At 33.8% G+C, this 14966-nt stretch overlaps 1 protein-coding gene across 2 annotated transcripts in view; it reads right to left on the reverse strand.

Annotated features, from left to right (window-relative positions):
- Positions 1 to 913: 913 nt before the first annotated feature.
- The window catches only part of LOC148613496 (histone-binding protein RBBP4), a 51397-nt gene continuing 37344 nt past the window's right edge, over positions 914 to 14966 (reverse strand). Inside the window, exons 10-15 of one of the 2 annotated variants that reach the window (XR_015923362.1) lie at positions 7710 to 7836; positions 5534 to 6503; positions 4968 to 5044; positions 3172 to 3229; positions 2156 to 2266; positions 914 to 1147 (exon numbers count right to left, since the gene is read on the reverse strand). Coding sequence is in view for 1 of the 2 variants with exons in the window: in XM_088586803.1 (XP_088442929.1) it covers positions 1079 to 1147; positions 2156 to 2266; positions 3172 to 3229; positions 4968 to 5044; positions 5534 to 5611; positions 7710 to 7836 (520 nt within the window). In the remaining variant the exon portion in view is untranslated. The remainder of the gene's footprint in view (positions 1148 to 2155; positions 2267 to 3171; positions 3230 to 4967; positions 5045 to 5533; positions 6504 to 7709; positions 7837 to 14966) is intronic. The other variant, XM_088586803.1, reaches the window with a different exon arrangement.

Here is a 14966-nt window from a genome sequence, read left to right on the forward strand (position 1 = left end):
ATATCAAGGAACAAGGCTTTAATGCCTCTTCTGCGTCTTGATGTTTTAAGAGGGTCTTCAACAATGAAAAAATGTGAACACCCTCAAACCAGACCAAGAAGGCCCCATATCACATGCACATAAGCAGAATAAAAATCAAGGTTACTCTCTCGCTGCCCACTGGCCATGGAGTTAAAACTTGAACGAAGCCTTAGGGTAACCAGATAACAGCACCACGGTTACTGGTAGTGACTGCTATTTTGTTTGGTTTTTTCATCTTTGGTTGTTAAAAAATATTTCGATCCTGTCAATGGAGAAAAGATAATTTGGTTAGGAATAGTTAAAAAATAAGTAATGTGACCAAAAAAAAAAAAAAAAAAAAAAATTCGCTTACAAGCGTTAGAAAAGTACTTATTTGCTGCACACACACAAAAAAAATTTTTTTTTTTAAAAATTGACCAATCTACATGAATAGGACATTATAAACTGCACATCTACACTTCATAACAATAAAAAACGGAAGAAGTTAACAAGACTTTTCAAAGGAGTGGCTTTGTGGCTCAAAGTTGAGAAACCTGTACTTAGTCCATTGCAGGCCACAAAATTTAACTATGGTAAAAATATAAAAGGATCATAACTCTGCAAAAACACATTACACCAGAACTAAATTCAAACTATTTTAGAGATAATCACTTGTAGCTATGTTGAGACCAATCGCAGTTCAAGTTATTATCTCTAAAATAGTTGCACACATTATGTACCTAATTACAATTCTGAGAAAGTTCCATAGTGGGAATTGCAGGTACATGTAAGAGGACGGTACCCCACTGTGTAAAAGAAGCATGGGAGAAAGTACAGATGAAAGGACGGACAACCAAGAAAATGGGAGGATGGGGATAAAAATAACATTTAACCATAGAATCAAACACAAATCTAAAAATGTACAATTTAATGTAAGAATGACACATGAATAATTTATCAGCACTGCTTCTGAAGACATGATGCTCTAAGACAATGACAGAAAAATGTTGATACCACAAATCCATGGGTACAAAGTCCAATGACACTGATCCAACAGTAACAAGACAAGCCACCATATTCAGGATGCTGTTCCTTCAAGTTCTGAAGCAGGGGCATCAGGTTCTTCATCATTGTAAATATTCTCAGCCTAAAAAAATAAGAATTTAAAATTGTAGATAAAAGAAGGACTAAAAGAATAATTAAGGGAACCAAGGTTATAGTGGTAATCAAAAGAATGTAATCCAGGGACAAAGACCAGACATGGAAAACAGACATACACAACAAAGAACATAAAATAACTAAAATCATACATACAAAGTAACAAAAACAAATGAGCAACTCAGACTCTAATTAAAATTGGAAGCATGGACCAGGTGCACCGGTAGGGTAAGTGTCCTCTGCTTTTCTAGAAACACCTGCTGAGTTGCTCATAAAAAGTCAAGTCCGGGGTAGACAAACGAGGAAAGGAAAACTATGACCCGTTGAATAAATCAGTTTTCATGGTGTTGATGGATACACCATAACGATCCACGAGTTCATGATGACGACCATAAAACTTCTGTAGTGATGACTTCAATCTTGTTGCAACATAACCTTGATCCAGAAGCCTATTTGTTAGAGTTCTAGCGCGATATGAATAGTCTGCGTAGTTTCGGCAAGCTCTGGCATAACGTATGAGTTGTGATATGAACATCCATACAAAGAGCTGAAGGGATGTTGCCACAGATGAAAGGAAAGTTGACAATTCTGAATGAAAAGTCATCACGTTTGTGGTAAAGTTTGGTCAATAGTTTTCCTTTACCATCGATTTCTAAGTGTAGGTCAAGATATGAGGCTGACTTCACAGTGTCTGTAGTATCCTTTATCTCAAGTTCTTTCGGGTAGATGAGATGTATCAAATCCCCAAAATTAGGATTGTTTAAAGATAACACGTCATCTAAATTGCGGAAACTGAGATTGAAGGATCTAGCTAAACAATATTCTTTATTTCTGATCAGATCAGCAATCATATGACAGCCGACCCTAATAAAGAGGTCTTTACAAATTATGCTAAAATTTGACATTTGCCTTAAAATCCTTTTCAATAAATAGAAATGAAAACCTTTTCTACCAGATTGATTTATTACTGCTAATCACAACAAAAATATAAGCTTACCATTTGCCAAACTTGCATGATGTTATCTTCTGAAACTGAACAGATGACCCAGGGCTCATTTGGATTCCATGAGAAATCAGAAATCTTGGCTGTATGTCCTCCATGTATAAACTAAAATTGAACAGATAAATATAGATTTTTTACCAGAAAGTTTTTTTCATAATGAAGCCACAATAGATGACAACACTAAATTTGCTACTTGTGTCGAATCTGCTGGAAGTGGTTTATGATTTCATACTACTAAGCAAAGGAAAGAATTTTGATTTCAAGAAAACAAGACCAGTAATATTTATGTTATATTTCTCCAAACAAAAATATATTAAGTGCTTCTATAATATTGTATGATTAAAAAATAAGAACTTCTTTGTAGTGCACATGCAATCAATTCAAAATTCTGTTCTCTTGACTGATGTATTAACTTGACCACATTTGACCTTGATATAAATGAAGAATTTTTCCTGAACAGAAGTAAATGTGAAAGTAATCCATAGTAAGCCATACTGAGGAGGGAAGAGGAGATATAACTTCCTATTTGATTATACTGTTTGAACAATTATTGTAAAACTAAATTTCAACTACATTTATTTGGTATTTTGAAAACACATTTTCAAATATATTATGTAACGATACACACACATTGAGGACTTTTAACCTCTTCCTTTCAAAGAGAGAAAACTTGAACTCTCCAGCTGCTTCCTGTTTAACACATTTACTGAAGACATTACAATAAAAATACTCCCACATTCAGCTACAAGCTATTGTTAATGCATTTAATTTTGTGGATTCTGTCTATTGATCATACAATCTAATTAAAATTAGACCTATTGTTCCATTCAGTCACTATGTAGTGATCATATTGGCAGGTAATTCTTTCTAGTAAACATATTGGCCAGGACTAATTTTCATGGCACTTCTAAGGTTTAAAATCAATTATACTATTTTTAGCACTTCTTGTATGTCCACTTCAAAAATAGCAAAAACAAGTTGGTCTGCAGTGTGTATCATTATAGCCATACCAGTAATTCTGGTGGTCCATCTTCTGCATCCTCAGCTGACTGCTCTTCTCCTATTTTACTGAAATATAATAATAATGAAGTCATAATAATAGTTATGCAAGGTTTCAACCTAAAATTTTGTCATGGTAGCCCACAGCTTAAATTTTTGTTGCCAATATATTAAGTTCTTTACAATTACTATAGAAATTTTAGTAGCCTATTTTAGGGGGCATCGAAGAGTGGGTCCCTCCTAATTTCAAACCCCGTTATGGCTGGCACATCTTACCATTATGGTAAGATATTTAATTTTTGTATTATAGGAGCCATTACTAGATAACATACTAAAGTTAATCAAAACAAGAGGCTCTAAGAGAGCTGGAATCGCTCATCTGGTTTTACAAGCTACATTCAATTTTTTTGTAAAAGAGGCTATGTTTTTTCAGATTAAAATTCTGGTAGTAATTTTGTGCTGGATACCTTAAGGAACAATCATACCAACTTTCATTAAATTCTGTACCTGGGAAAAAGACTTTTTAGTCAAAACATCAATAATTGCAACGACAAAAAAAAAACATCTAAAAAGGGCAATAACTCCAAATATACAGATTTTCATACAAATTTGACCACTGATAGATTTAATCATGCTGAACACTTTTACTCCCTAAGTATTTTGTTAAACCTAATGGTTATGAAGATATATGCAAAATACTGCTGTCTGACTCCTATGTTCTCTTTTTTTAAGTAATGGGGGAATGTTCTTTCACAGATTAAAAAAAAAAAACAAATGGTCATTTTTGTGCATGATACCCTAAGAACCAAACATATCAAATTTCATTGAATTCTATAAAGTAGTTTCTGAGGAGAAGATTTTTAAACGTAATAACGCCAAAAACAACAAAAACGTCCAAAAAGGGCAGTTACTCCAACATGGGTCAACAAATTTTCATCAAAATTGAACCAGTGACAGATCTCATCATGAGGAACGCTTTCACCATGTCAGAATTTTGTTCAACCTAATGGCTTTGGAGATAAATGCCAAGAATGGCTGTCTAATTCCTTTGTTCTATTTTTACTAACAATGAGCATGTATTTTGACAGATCAAAAATCAAGGCATAAACTTTGTACAGGATACCACAAGGTATAATCAAGCTAAGTTTCATCCAAATCCATTCAGTAGTTTCAGAGGAAATGATGTTTTCATAAAGAGCACTGCTTTAAGCGCATGATACGCCTGTTGCCCTTTAAACTTGTCATTATGCTTTTAATGAAGTTATGTAATCAAGGAGAAAAGCTGCAAGTCCTGTCAAATACCCCCCCCCCCCAAAAAAAAACAAAAAAAAAACTTGGCAGTATCTGTTTCTGCTTTTTTAAAAAGAGTAAAACTTCATAACAAGAAAACATAAAATTTGACATTTATACAAATCAGAAGGGAGCTTACTTCAATAGATATAAACCATTCACCATAGTTTCATAAAAGTTAGTGAAAGTGTTTTCGAGTTCTGATGTGAAAACTTGAAAATCCTCCCTTTTTTTTAGTATAAAAATTCATAACCAGAAATGAAAAATCTAAAATTTATAAAAATCGAAAGGGAGCTTGTCAATAAGATATAGACAATTTACCAAAGTTTCATAAAAGTAGGTAAAAGTGTTTTGAGTTATCGTCCAAAGTGTTGAAAACGGAGGTACAACAGTATACCATAATATGTCCCGTCTTACTGGTGTATAAAAATTGTTACAACAACAGACAACACCAAGTGATGGCAATATCTCACATTGCCTATGGCCATGACCTTAGTGTTCTTGAAGTTAATTTTACCTTAGATCCCATACATGCAACCTCCTATCAGTCCCACTGGATGCCAGTATTGTCTCATTATGAGGTGACCACTGAACCTGTAATCAAACATTTTACCTTGTCCATGAAACTTTAAAAAGGTTTTGCTAAAGCAATGCTTAACATGAGTTAATAATTATTGTGAATTAGAAATTGTAGCTGGAATTGCCAGTTGAATTTTGCAATTGTGAGAAATGTGCTGTATTATTAAAGTTAAGATTTCCATATTTGGAGTTTAATACTGTGATTTTTGAGACAAGTCACACTTTTTTCAAATAATAAAAACATAGCAATAATTTCTGAAATTAAAGAACTTGAATGTTATTTCATGAAGTACTCAATATATTGAGTTCAGGAATGTTGTTGTGCAATTTGAGACTCTTCCATTCAACATCCATTAAAAAAAAAACTAAATGAACCTCTCAAGCCAGCGATGATAGTGTGAAGTTTGTCATAAATCAGTTTACTACAATTAAAATGCATGAATAGTCACCATCGACTTCTTAGCACTATCCAACATTGAACAATTTACAAGTCCACTAACATACCTGGAATATTTCATCCTTATGAGATTCAAAAGAATGTAATTTTAGCTTCAGATTTCTCAAGTCCCACAATGCCACTGTCTGAAAAAATAAAAGATACACAAAAATACTATTAGTAAGTCATATAATCAGGTACAACAAAAATGCCACATACAAGTACTATATCCAGTTAATCAAATTGAACAGATGGTCTCATTAACCACTTCTAATGTTCCCATTACTTTACATGTTTAACAACTTCTTACGTTTCTATTACTTTACATGTTAAAAAAGTAATTTTCATCACTAACCACTTCTAATGTTTCCATTACTCTACATTAAACAAGTAATTTTTAAAGTGAGGACAAAAGACACCTTTAAGTTGCATACATGTACTATTGCGAAGCTTGGAAAATAAGGCTTTCAAAATCATTATGCTAATGGTACGATGATCGTAGAAATTCATCACAAAATTTACTTGAATAAATAATGCTGAAAATCCACATTTTTACCTATTCTGCTAACTGACTGCATGGAGGCAAATTATTTATACATGTCAACAATGTTCCTGGGGTCGCACTGGGCTTCACCTCTGTTGCAATTTGTGATTTTTTTATTTTATCTGGCGACAAAAGTAACTAGTTAGCGATTTTCTTGGAACCTTGGTTTTTTTTTTTTTTTTTTTAATTAAAATTGACAGGAAGTTTATCAGCAAAGGATATTCACTCTAATTAAACAATTGTTTATCACCTTGTCAGAGTTAATCGACCATGACCAATTTACAACTGAAGGCAATTAAAGGTAATTAGACCAGGTGATCATGACTGACAATATCCTCATGGGAGGTGTCAATCAAATGTAAATATATTATTGAACCAATCAAAACTCTTGTCATCTGGTCAAAGGTAAACACAATCATGGCCATGTGCACGTGGCTACATACAAACTTCACAGCCCTGTTTGTCCATGTGATACATTCCAGAACCAGAATTACCTAATAAAAGAATAAATTTAATCTAATTCACAATAAATAACCCATCAGAAAGTGTCTAAACACTTCGAATGAAAGAAGTGATAAAAGAAAATGGACGACATTCGTTAACACTTTTGCCATGTAACTTTTTTGGTGGAAAATCGGTAAACAAATAGAATGGGCATTCCCAAAATCTAATTAAGGAAATACTATTCAGATATCAAGATAGTTAAACAGGGACACAATTAATGGTCCATGGTACAAAATGGTAGAAATTTTATCACTTGAGAAAAAGAATCAAGTTTGTTAAAAATGTAAAAAAAAAAAAAATTATTAAATCATATTATAAGATAATTAGACCATAAAGGACAAAGGTGAACATGTTTTAGAATCAGGGACTATATGACAATAGTAATAAATAGTCCTTGATAGAAATAAAACACCTGTTTCTGGAGTGACAAGACTAAAGCTGAAACCTGCTTTATACATGCATCAAGAGTGAATCTTGGGTACATGTATGTTACAAATGGAGAGGTCGTTTTAATGAATTGACAAACATAATTCATCAGTGGACTTAATACCGTCATATTTTAAAAAAAATATCAAATTTTTTTTTGGTACCCTTTAGCTCTAATTCTGAAAATTGGTAACAAAAAATGGCAGCCGGAGATTTTTCTGGTGACAGAATTTTGGAAGCCAGAGCAGCCCCTGTATTCACACTCTTTGGTAGTAAATTACAAATATGATTTTAAAGTGCACATTCTCAGCTTTATTTTGACTTGTTTTGATCAAAATACACACAAATAATGCACTTACACTGCATAGATATAGGTTCAGCGTGTTTTTGGTACTACATAGGGGGTTGGCCATTTCATCCGAAAGTGGTTTAGTGTGACCTAAACTATTATACGCCTATAATTAATTGAAGCATACACCCTCTTATAAGTTCCATTTAAATCAACATGGGAATGGGGGGTTGCTGATTTTTCATTTTTCTCCTGATGGGGTCTTTTACAAGTTGCGTCCCCTCCTCCCCATGTAAATTTAAATGGAACAGCCCATAAGCATTCAAAATTTAATGACCTAAGTCAATGAATAAGAATGTACATATTTGCAAATATTTTTTTCTAAACTATCCTTTTTTAAACTTAACACCTATTTCTTTTTCTATATACTTATGGAGCAAGGATTTTTTTTTTGTTCAAAAGATTATCAGAAGTGACTAACCTTATCTGCAGATCCTGTGGCAAGTATATATTCACTGTATGGGTTAAATGATAAACAATTGACTTCTGCCGTGTGGGCATCAACTGTGTGACTGGGCTTAGAGGTACTTTTTGAACGGGTATCCCATCTGAAACAATGAGTAAAAGGCTAAGTGAATGACTTGCAAACAAATGTCCCTGAAATAAATTGTAAAATAAGTTTTGTACATGTATTTAGCAGTTTAAAAATTATTGTCCGAGATGTTATTCGATGCTAAAGACACTTTATAATTCTATTGCGAAAGCTACTTCAGCAATATTTATTAGAACTAAGAATGAGTTGTTGAATCAATAATCAAGTAGAAAAGCTGGTTGACATTTTCTATCAATATGAACCATTTACATCTATGGCAAGTAATTTTAAAATAAATTTAAATTCCAAAGATACCATTAATGAAAAAAAAAAATGGATTCACCAATGAGATCATTTAATTCTACTATGAGTTTCCATTTAAACTGGGGAAACCTTCACCTGTGCACATTATTGTGCTAGGTATTGACCTATTATTTCAGAAAGTTGATATTGAACAGAAACCATCATCCCTTACAACTTATGACCCACCAATAGAAAGAACAGCGTTCCAATGTCCCCCTGCGAAAAAAAAGTGTGGAAAACTTTAAATTCACTGAAATTTTCTAAGTCCAAGGGCCATAACTTCTGTAAAAATCAATCAACGGTAACAAAAGTCTAACTTAATCCGTAACTTCTCATTATAAGACTACATACAAAATATAAAATCAATTAGTAAAAGCGTTACTAAAAAAATGTGGAAAACTGTAAATTGACTGAAATTTTCTAAAGTCTAAGGGCCATAATTTCCATAAAAATCATTCAACCAAAACCAAAGTCGAACTAAATCTGTAACTCTTCATAATAAGGCCACATATCAAAATTAAACTTATTTGATTAAAGCATAACAAAAAAAAGTGCGGAAAATGCGAACAGACAGACGGACACCCGGCATTTCCATGTCCCCTCGTGATGCGTCACTGACAATAAAGCCCACAAATTTGATTTAAATCCATCCATTGTGAACTGAGAATATTGTAACGAAAATTTTCTCAATCATTCACTGTGAATGAACTCCGATATAAGGTAGTTTTTCATGGTCCAAAATTCAGAGAACTACAGTGCCTCAATTGGAAACTTAATTTCAAAACCATAGTGCATGCTTTTGAAGATTATGCCAGTTCGTGGAAAAATAGAGTAAAAGACCAAGAACCAGAAATCGAGTCCATGTCAGATTGGATATGTACCATCCAATCGTTGGTACAGAATTGTAGTGACAATCTCAAGAAATGTGTCAATAAAAGACCGAATTCCATATTTAACAATTGTAATGCACTTGAATGCCTTTTCTCAATACATGAGAAATATGTTATTGTCCCTGCTTTAAACAACATTGTATTTGTTTATAAAGCCCATTACCTGAATTGTCTTATTAAGAAATTTAGCATCGATAGTAACATCCCAGGTAAGACCACATACCAACTTACCACTTTTGATAAAGATGGAATCCTAAACAACCATAAGACCTTTATGTCTTCTTTCAACATCAAACCAAAATGTGAGGACTTAACTTACTTGTATTGGTTTCCCAAACTTCATAAGAATCCATACAAAGAAAAGAATATAGCTGGGTCTTCATCTTGCTCCATGAATGAGATGTCAATTCATCTTACAAAAATATAGCCCAAAGTGAAGGATGGAGAGCAAGCTAGCTGCAATTCCACTCACAGTGGCATTAATGATAAGTGGATACTTAAAAATTCTAAAGTTTTAAGATTTACTTCAAAACCTAAAATCCCACATCTCTTCGGAAACAAGTTCCCTCCAAACTTTTGACTTCTCTTTTCACTACGTTGCCACATGATCAATTGAAATCTCGTTCGAAAGGACTTATTTGTAAATCTTTTGCTGCTCTGAAAAACCATGTTGTTCTTGGTTACAAATCCACATATTTTTCTAAACATCACAGAAGGACAAAGTGTGCTACATAGAAAAGCACGTTTGCGATATGCTTCATTTCCTCATTGATAATATATTTATTACATTTGGAGGAGCTATTTTTCAACAAAATGGCAATCCAATGGGCACTAACTGTGCTCTTCTCCTCACCGATTTGTTTTTAAATTCATACAGGGGTTTCATTAATTTTTTAGGCAGGAAGTACTTCATAGGAAGTTGGAGGTACCAAATATATAAATTTGAAATCAAGATAAATGATGAATCATAACTGATTTAGTCTCTTAACCCTGAAATCCAGGAGCTCCCAATGATTCCCCCCAGATCCATTTCTAGACCAATGCTGATAAACTTTGTGAACTGTTTAATACTATGCATTTTATATGAAATTTTTATACATGTCATATTTTGTTCTTAGGCTTTTATTTACTTGTTACAAAATTTGAACACTAACAAGTGCAACTAAAAGCATAGGAACAAAACTATACATTTATTAAATGAAATTCCATAACATGTGGCGGTTCCTAGTGCTGATTAAACAATTTTCATAATACTACTTCGCAGGGGTCGCGCTGGGCTTCACTAATGTCGCAATTTGCGATTTTTTTATTTTATCTGGCGACAAAAATAACCAGTTAGCGATTTTCTTGGCACCTAGGTTTTGTATATTAAAATTGACAGGAAGTTTATCAGCAACGGATATTCTCTCTAATTAAACAATTGGGTTGACACCTGGTCAAAGTTAATTGACCATGACCAATTTACGACTGAAGGCAATTAAAGGTAATTAGACCAGGCGACCGTGACTGGCAATATCCTCATGGGAGGTGTCAATCAAATATATTATTGAGCCAATCAAAACTCATCATCTGGTCAAAGCGAAACACAATTATGGCCAAGAGTACGTGGCTACATACAAACTTCACAGCCCTGTGATACATTCAGAAACACACTTACTTAATCCTAATAACAGAATATATTAAATCCAATTAACAATGATTATCCCATCAGGAAGTGTCTAAACACCTCGAAATGAAAGAATTGATAAAAGAAAATGGATGACATTTGTTTACACTTTTGCCATGAGGTTTTTTTGGCGGAAAATCGGTAAACAAATAGAATGGGGATTCCCAAAATATAAATGAAGGAAATACTACTCAGAGATCAAAATAATTATACAGGGACACAATTAATGGTCCTTGGTACAAAATGTAGCTTGCTAGAAATTTTATCACTTGAAAAAAAGGATCAAGTTCGTTAAAAAAAAACAAAAAAAACCAAATTATATTGTAAGGTACATTAGACCATAAAGGACAATGGTGAACATGTTATATTTGTTTATTTGTTTGTTGGGGTTTAACGTCCGAGCAGCAATATTTCAGCTATATTCAGACGATGAACATGAAATTGATGATAAAATGGACATGAAATAATGATGAAATGAAAAAGGGATGGGACACAAGAGCAATAGGGTCGACAAATTTTGATTGCCACTGGAAATAGGGAGAGGTGGGTAGGGTTGGGCAATTTAGCCTCCCGTGGCAGAGCCCTGTGGTTCCTACTCCAGGAGAATACCACAGTAGGGTTCTTTAACGTGCAAGGAATGTTGCATCTTTCCAGACACGGTGCACCACTATGGTTTGCGGTCAGGTTTTCTGTATTATAGCCTGACAACCCCAGCATGTAACACGCCAGGGGTACCCCATTCCATCACATGGGGCACACATCCCAGTTGCTCTGTGGGCAAAGCGCCCTAGCCTCTGGCTAGGGTTCTGAGGACTATTTAGTCGCCTTTTACGACAAGCTTAGCGCTGCTGGAGGCCTATTCTTTTGACACCCGGACCTGCACGGGGCTGAACATGTTATAAAATCAGGGACTATATGAGAATATTTAATAAAGTCCTTGATAGAAATAAAATACCCGTTTCTGGAGTAATACTTTTTTATTTCATGCACATGAAAGTGACAGACTAGAGCTAAAAACATGCATTATACATGTATCAAGAGTGAATCTTGGTACATCCGTGTATGTCATGAATTGAGAAGTTATTTTGATGAATTCACAAAGATGAGTCATCAGAAGACTTAATACTATCATATTTTGGCACCCTTTGGCTCTAATTTCTTAAAGTTGGTGACAAAAAATGGCAGCTGGCAAATTTTCTGGCAACACAATTTTGGAAGCCAGAGCAGCTCCTGCTTTGTTGTTGTTTATTGCCTAATTATTACTGTGACATGTAGTGCAAATGCATGTGTCATATTTAAATGTTGGTCTAAAAATCATAGTCTGATAAAAAATTCTTAGCTTCTGAAAAAGAACAAGGCTGGCAGTTTTAGTCTGCTTTTAGACAGACAGAAATTTTTTAAACATTGCATTGTATTTATTTTCTATTATTATCTATAGCAGTGTTGAATCTCGGATCCAAATTTTTCTTATATTCTTGTGAGAAAAGTTCAGATATGTTCTTTTCAAACTTAGGGTTGCCAGAATATTTTTACCAAAACTCCCACTCCCCGCCAAATCAAATGGTCGTCCATTATATCGCATTCTGTAAAAGTTTGTTTCACATGTTGACTTATCAACACTAAAAATACCTGAACTAGTCTGCACAAATCACAACAAATATTGGGAAAAATGACGGGTATGGAGCAATTCCAAATAGGAATGGCATTTTTTTTTTTACACATTTTCATAGAATATTCATGTGTTAAGCTTCTTTTTTTTTTTCAGCACAAAATAATTGGTGATTGCCTTGACATTGTTAAGTCACCACATTTTCTATAAATGGACACTGTACGTTAAATTGTCGTAGGTTAAAGCACTTTTTCTATTAGATTCTGACGTGGACCACGACGAAGACACCCATATAAACAATAATAAACACTACAGATGACGATTTTGGATACAAAGCCTGCAGATGGAACGATCTCAGATACCCATTTACTAGATTTTTCCTCATGATTTTTTTTGGCTTTTATTCTCTTCTGCTGGTACCTGACGCTACCGTAGCCGGGTAAAAGTACCGTGTACCAGGCTCTTAATGAAAGTACTGTCATATGAGACTGAATTTCTTCAGATTTTAGAATCTTGTAAAGAATAAAAATACAAAAGATGCCAAGTCCTTAAACTTTACATTCAGATATATTGATGATGTATTGTCCATCAACAGCCCTTCTTTTGGTAAATGGATACCTTAAATATATCCACGAGAGCTCAAGATAAAGGAGACTACAGAAACAGCTTGTTCTGCATCTTTTTTGGACCTACATCTTGAATATGACAACAGTGGTCATCTCAGCAGTAAGACCTATGATAAAGAGACAACTTTAATTTTAATATCATTAATTTTCCTTACCTGTGCAGCAATACACATTCATCTCCTGCATATAATGTTTATATTTCACAATTGATTCACTACACTAAAGTACTAACTCCTCTTATTTCCTTGAACACCATAAATATCTGTGCAACAAGACTCCTGAATCAGGGTTATGCGGAAATGTGTCTCGAAAGATCTCTTACAAAATTCTTTTTTAGATATCAGTCTTTGGTGGAAACTCAGTTTCTTCTAAAATAATGAGTAAGGCCAACATTTTTTAAAAATCTGTTTTACGGGACCGCCGACCTTATTTTAGCAAACAATAAAATAATAATAAAAGTATGTGAATGTCGTTTTATTTTTGTAAATTCCGCCGACTCCTGGAATATTTGCGAGAAAATCCCATGCTAAAAATAAAAGAAAATAGATCGCAAGTTTTCATTGGACGAGTAAAAAAGAAGTGAACTATCAGAGATCGTTTTAATTTGGTAAGCTATCAGAAGCTTTCAGAATTTATCATTAGTTAATGAAAAACACTGAAGGTCAATGGCCAACCACAACAATGCGTTCGAGGGTCGGCCTACGATAATTTCAAACTTGTTATTATTGGGAAATACAGACAGATGAATCCTTTCCGATCTGTCAACGAAATAATTGATGAGATTGTCGATGAGAAAGCTGCGGTTGTCATAACAAAGGTGTCCTGCCATGGTCCCACATTTTTAATATGCAAACAGCTTCATAAGGATTAATACGTGTATATTTATCTCCATAATTATGAAATAAATGCTTAATAACCAAACAACATTCTCATAAACTGCCCAACGCACCAGTGGGCAATATTAGCTTAAAAGTAACATCTAAATCTCAACATATCTTGTAATACAGTAAAAAAAGTTCTGCACAAATTATTTACATTTTTCAAAGCAAGAGTTGTTCAACGTCCCACCTCTGCAATTGATACTGATGTAACCATTTCAATACCAACTGCAAATTCAAAATAATCATCTTATCTAGAAAACGCTCCTATCTAACTACCAAGAGTTAAGATTATCCTCTATGAATAAAATAAATTAATGGAATCACATTTATATACTGTACTGGGTAAACATCTTGCCTATAATTACCATTTTATCTGGCTTGGACAGCTGATGATTACTGGTCATTATAATAATGTACATGTCATTATTGTAAACAACATAGACCTTTTTAAATTTAACTATCAAATTACATAAACTAAAGATTGATGGACAACACTGCACATCTCAGCTGCAGCTTTTCATCAAGATCATTTCACCTACCAAAAAACCATTATCAAAACACATTATAACAATAGGATGCCGACATCCAGTCATACCTAGGATATAATACAAATATGATTCTCTAGGGTTCTCAGTAAGTGCCGGTGATCGGCGATTTCGAAGTCTACTTTGACATTGGCGCCGGCTATTTTGTCGCTAAAAAAATTAAACTGAAAAAAAAAAGTTTGTTTATTTCACGTTTCATACATAAAAAATTGCGACAGCAAACTTCGATTGCGGTATTTATTAGTTTCCTTGATAACTTCATTTTGGTTGTTGTGATCAGTAGTACGATAAACAAACTTTAATCATGGTTAATTTGGCGCTTTTGTAATGGACGTGATCCGTTTTTTTCAAACGCAGTACTGATTCCGTATGTGAGAAATTTTAGAAGCAATTCAACATTTCCGGTCATCATTGACCATGTCACAATATGTTACACAGCATTGCAAAATTAGTTGAAATTTAGAAGGAAAGTTAATAAACACTACAAGCCAGCTAGCATTAGGCAGAGGGTGACTAAGAACTAAAAGGTGCATACAAAGAAACAATATGAAGTTGCAGATAAATAAGTCACTGTATACACAATTATTAGGGCTATCCTGGAAATGTTTGTATGGTGAGGGGGAAGG

The sequence above is a fragment of the Perna viridis genome, chromosome 6, assembly GCF_037379345.1.
Source record: "Perna viridis isolate PV_CMFRI_1.1 ecotype Kerala chromosome 6, ASM3737934v1, whole genome shotgun sequence".
Taxonomy (NCBI): domain Eukaryota; kingdom Metazoa; phylum Mollusca; class Bivalvia; order Mytilida; family Mytilidae; genus Perna; species Perna viridis.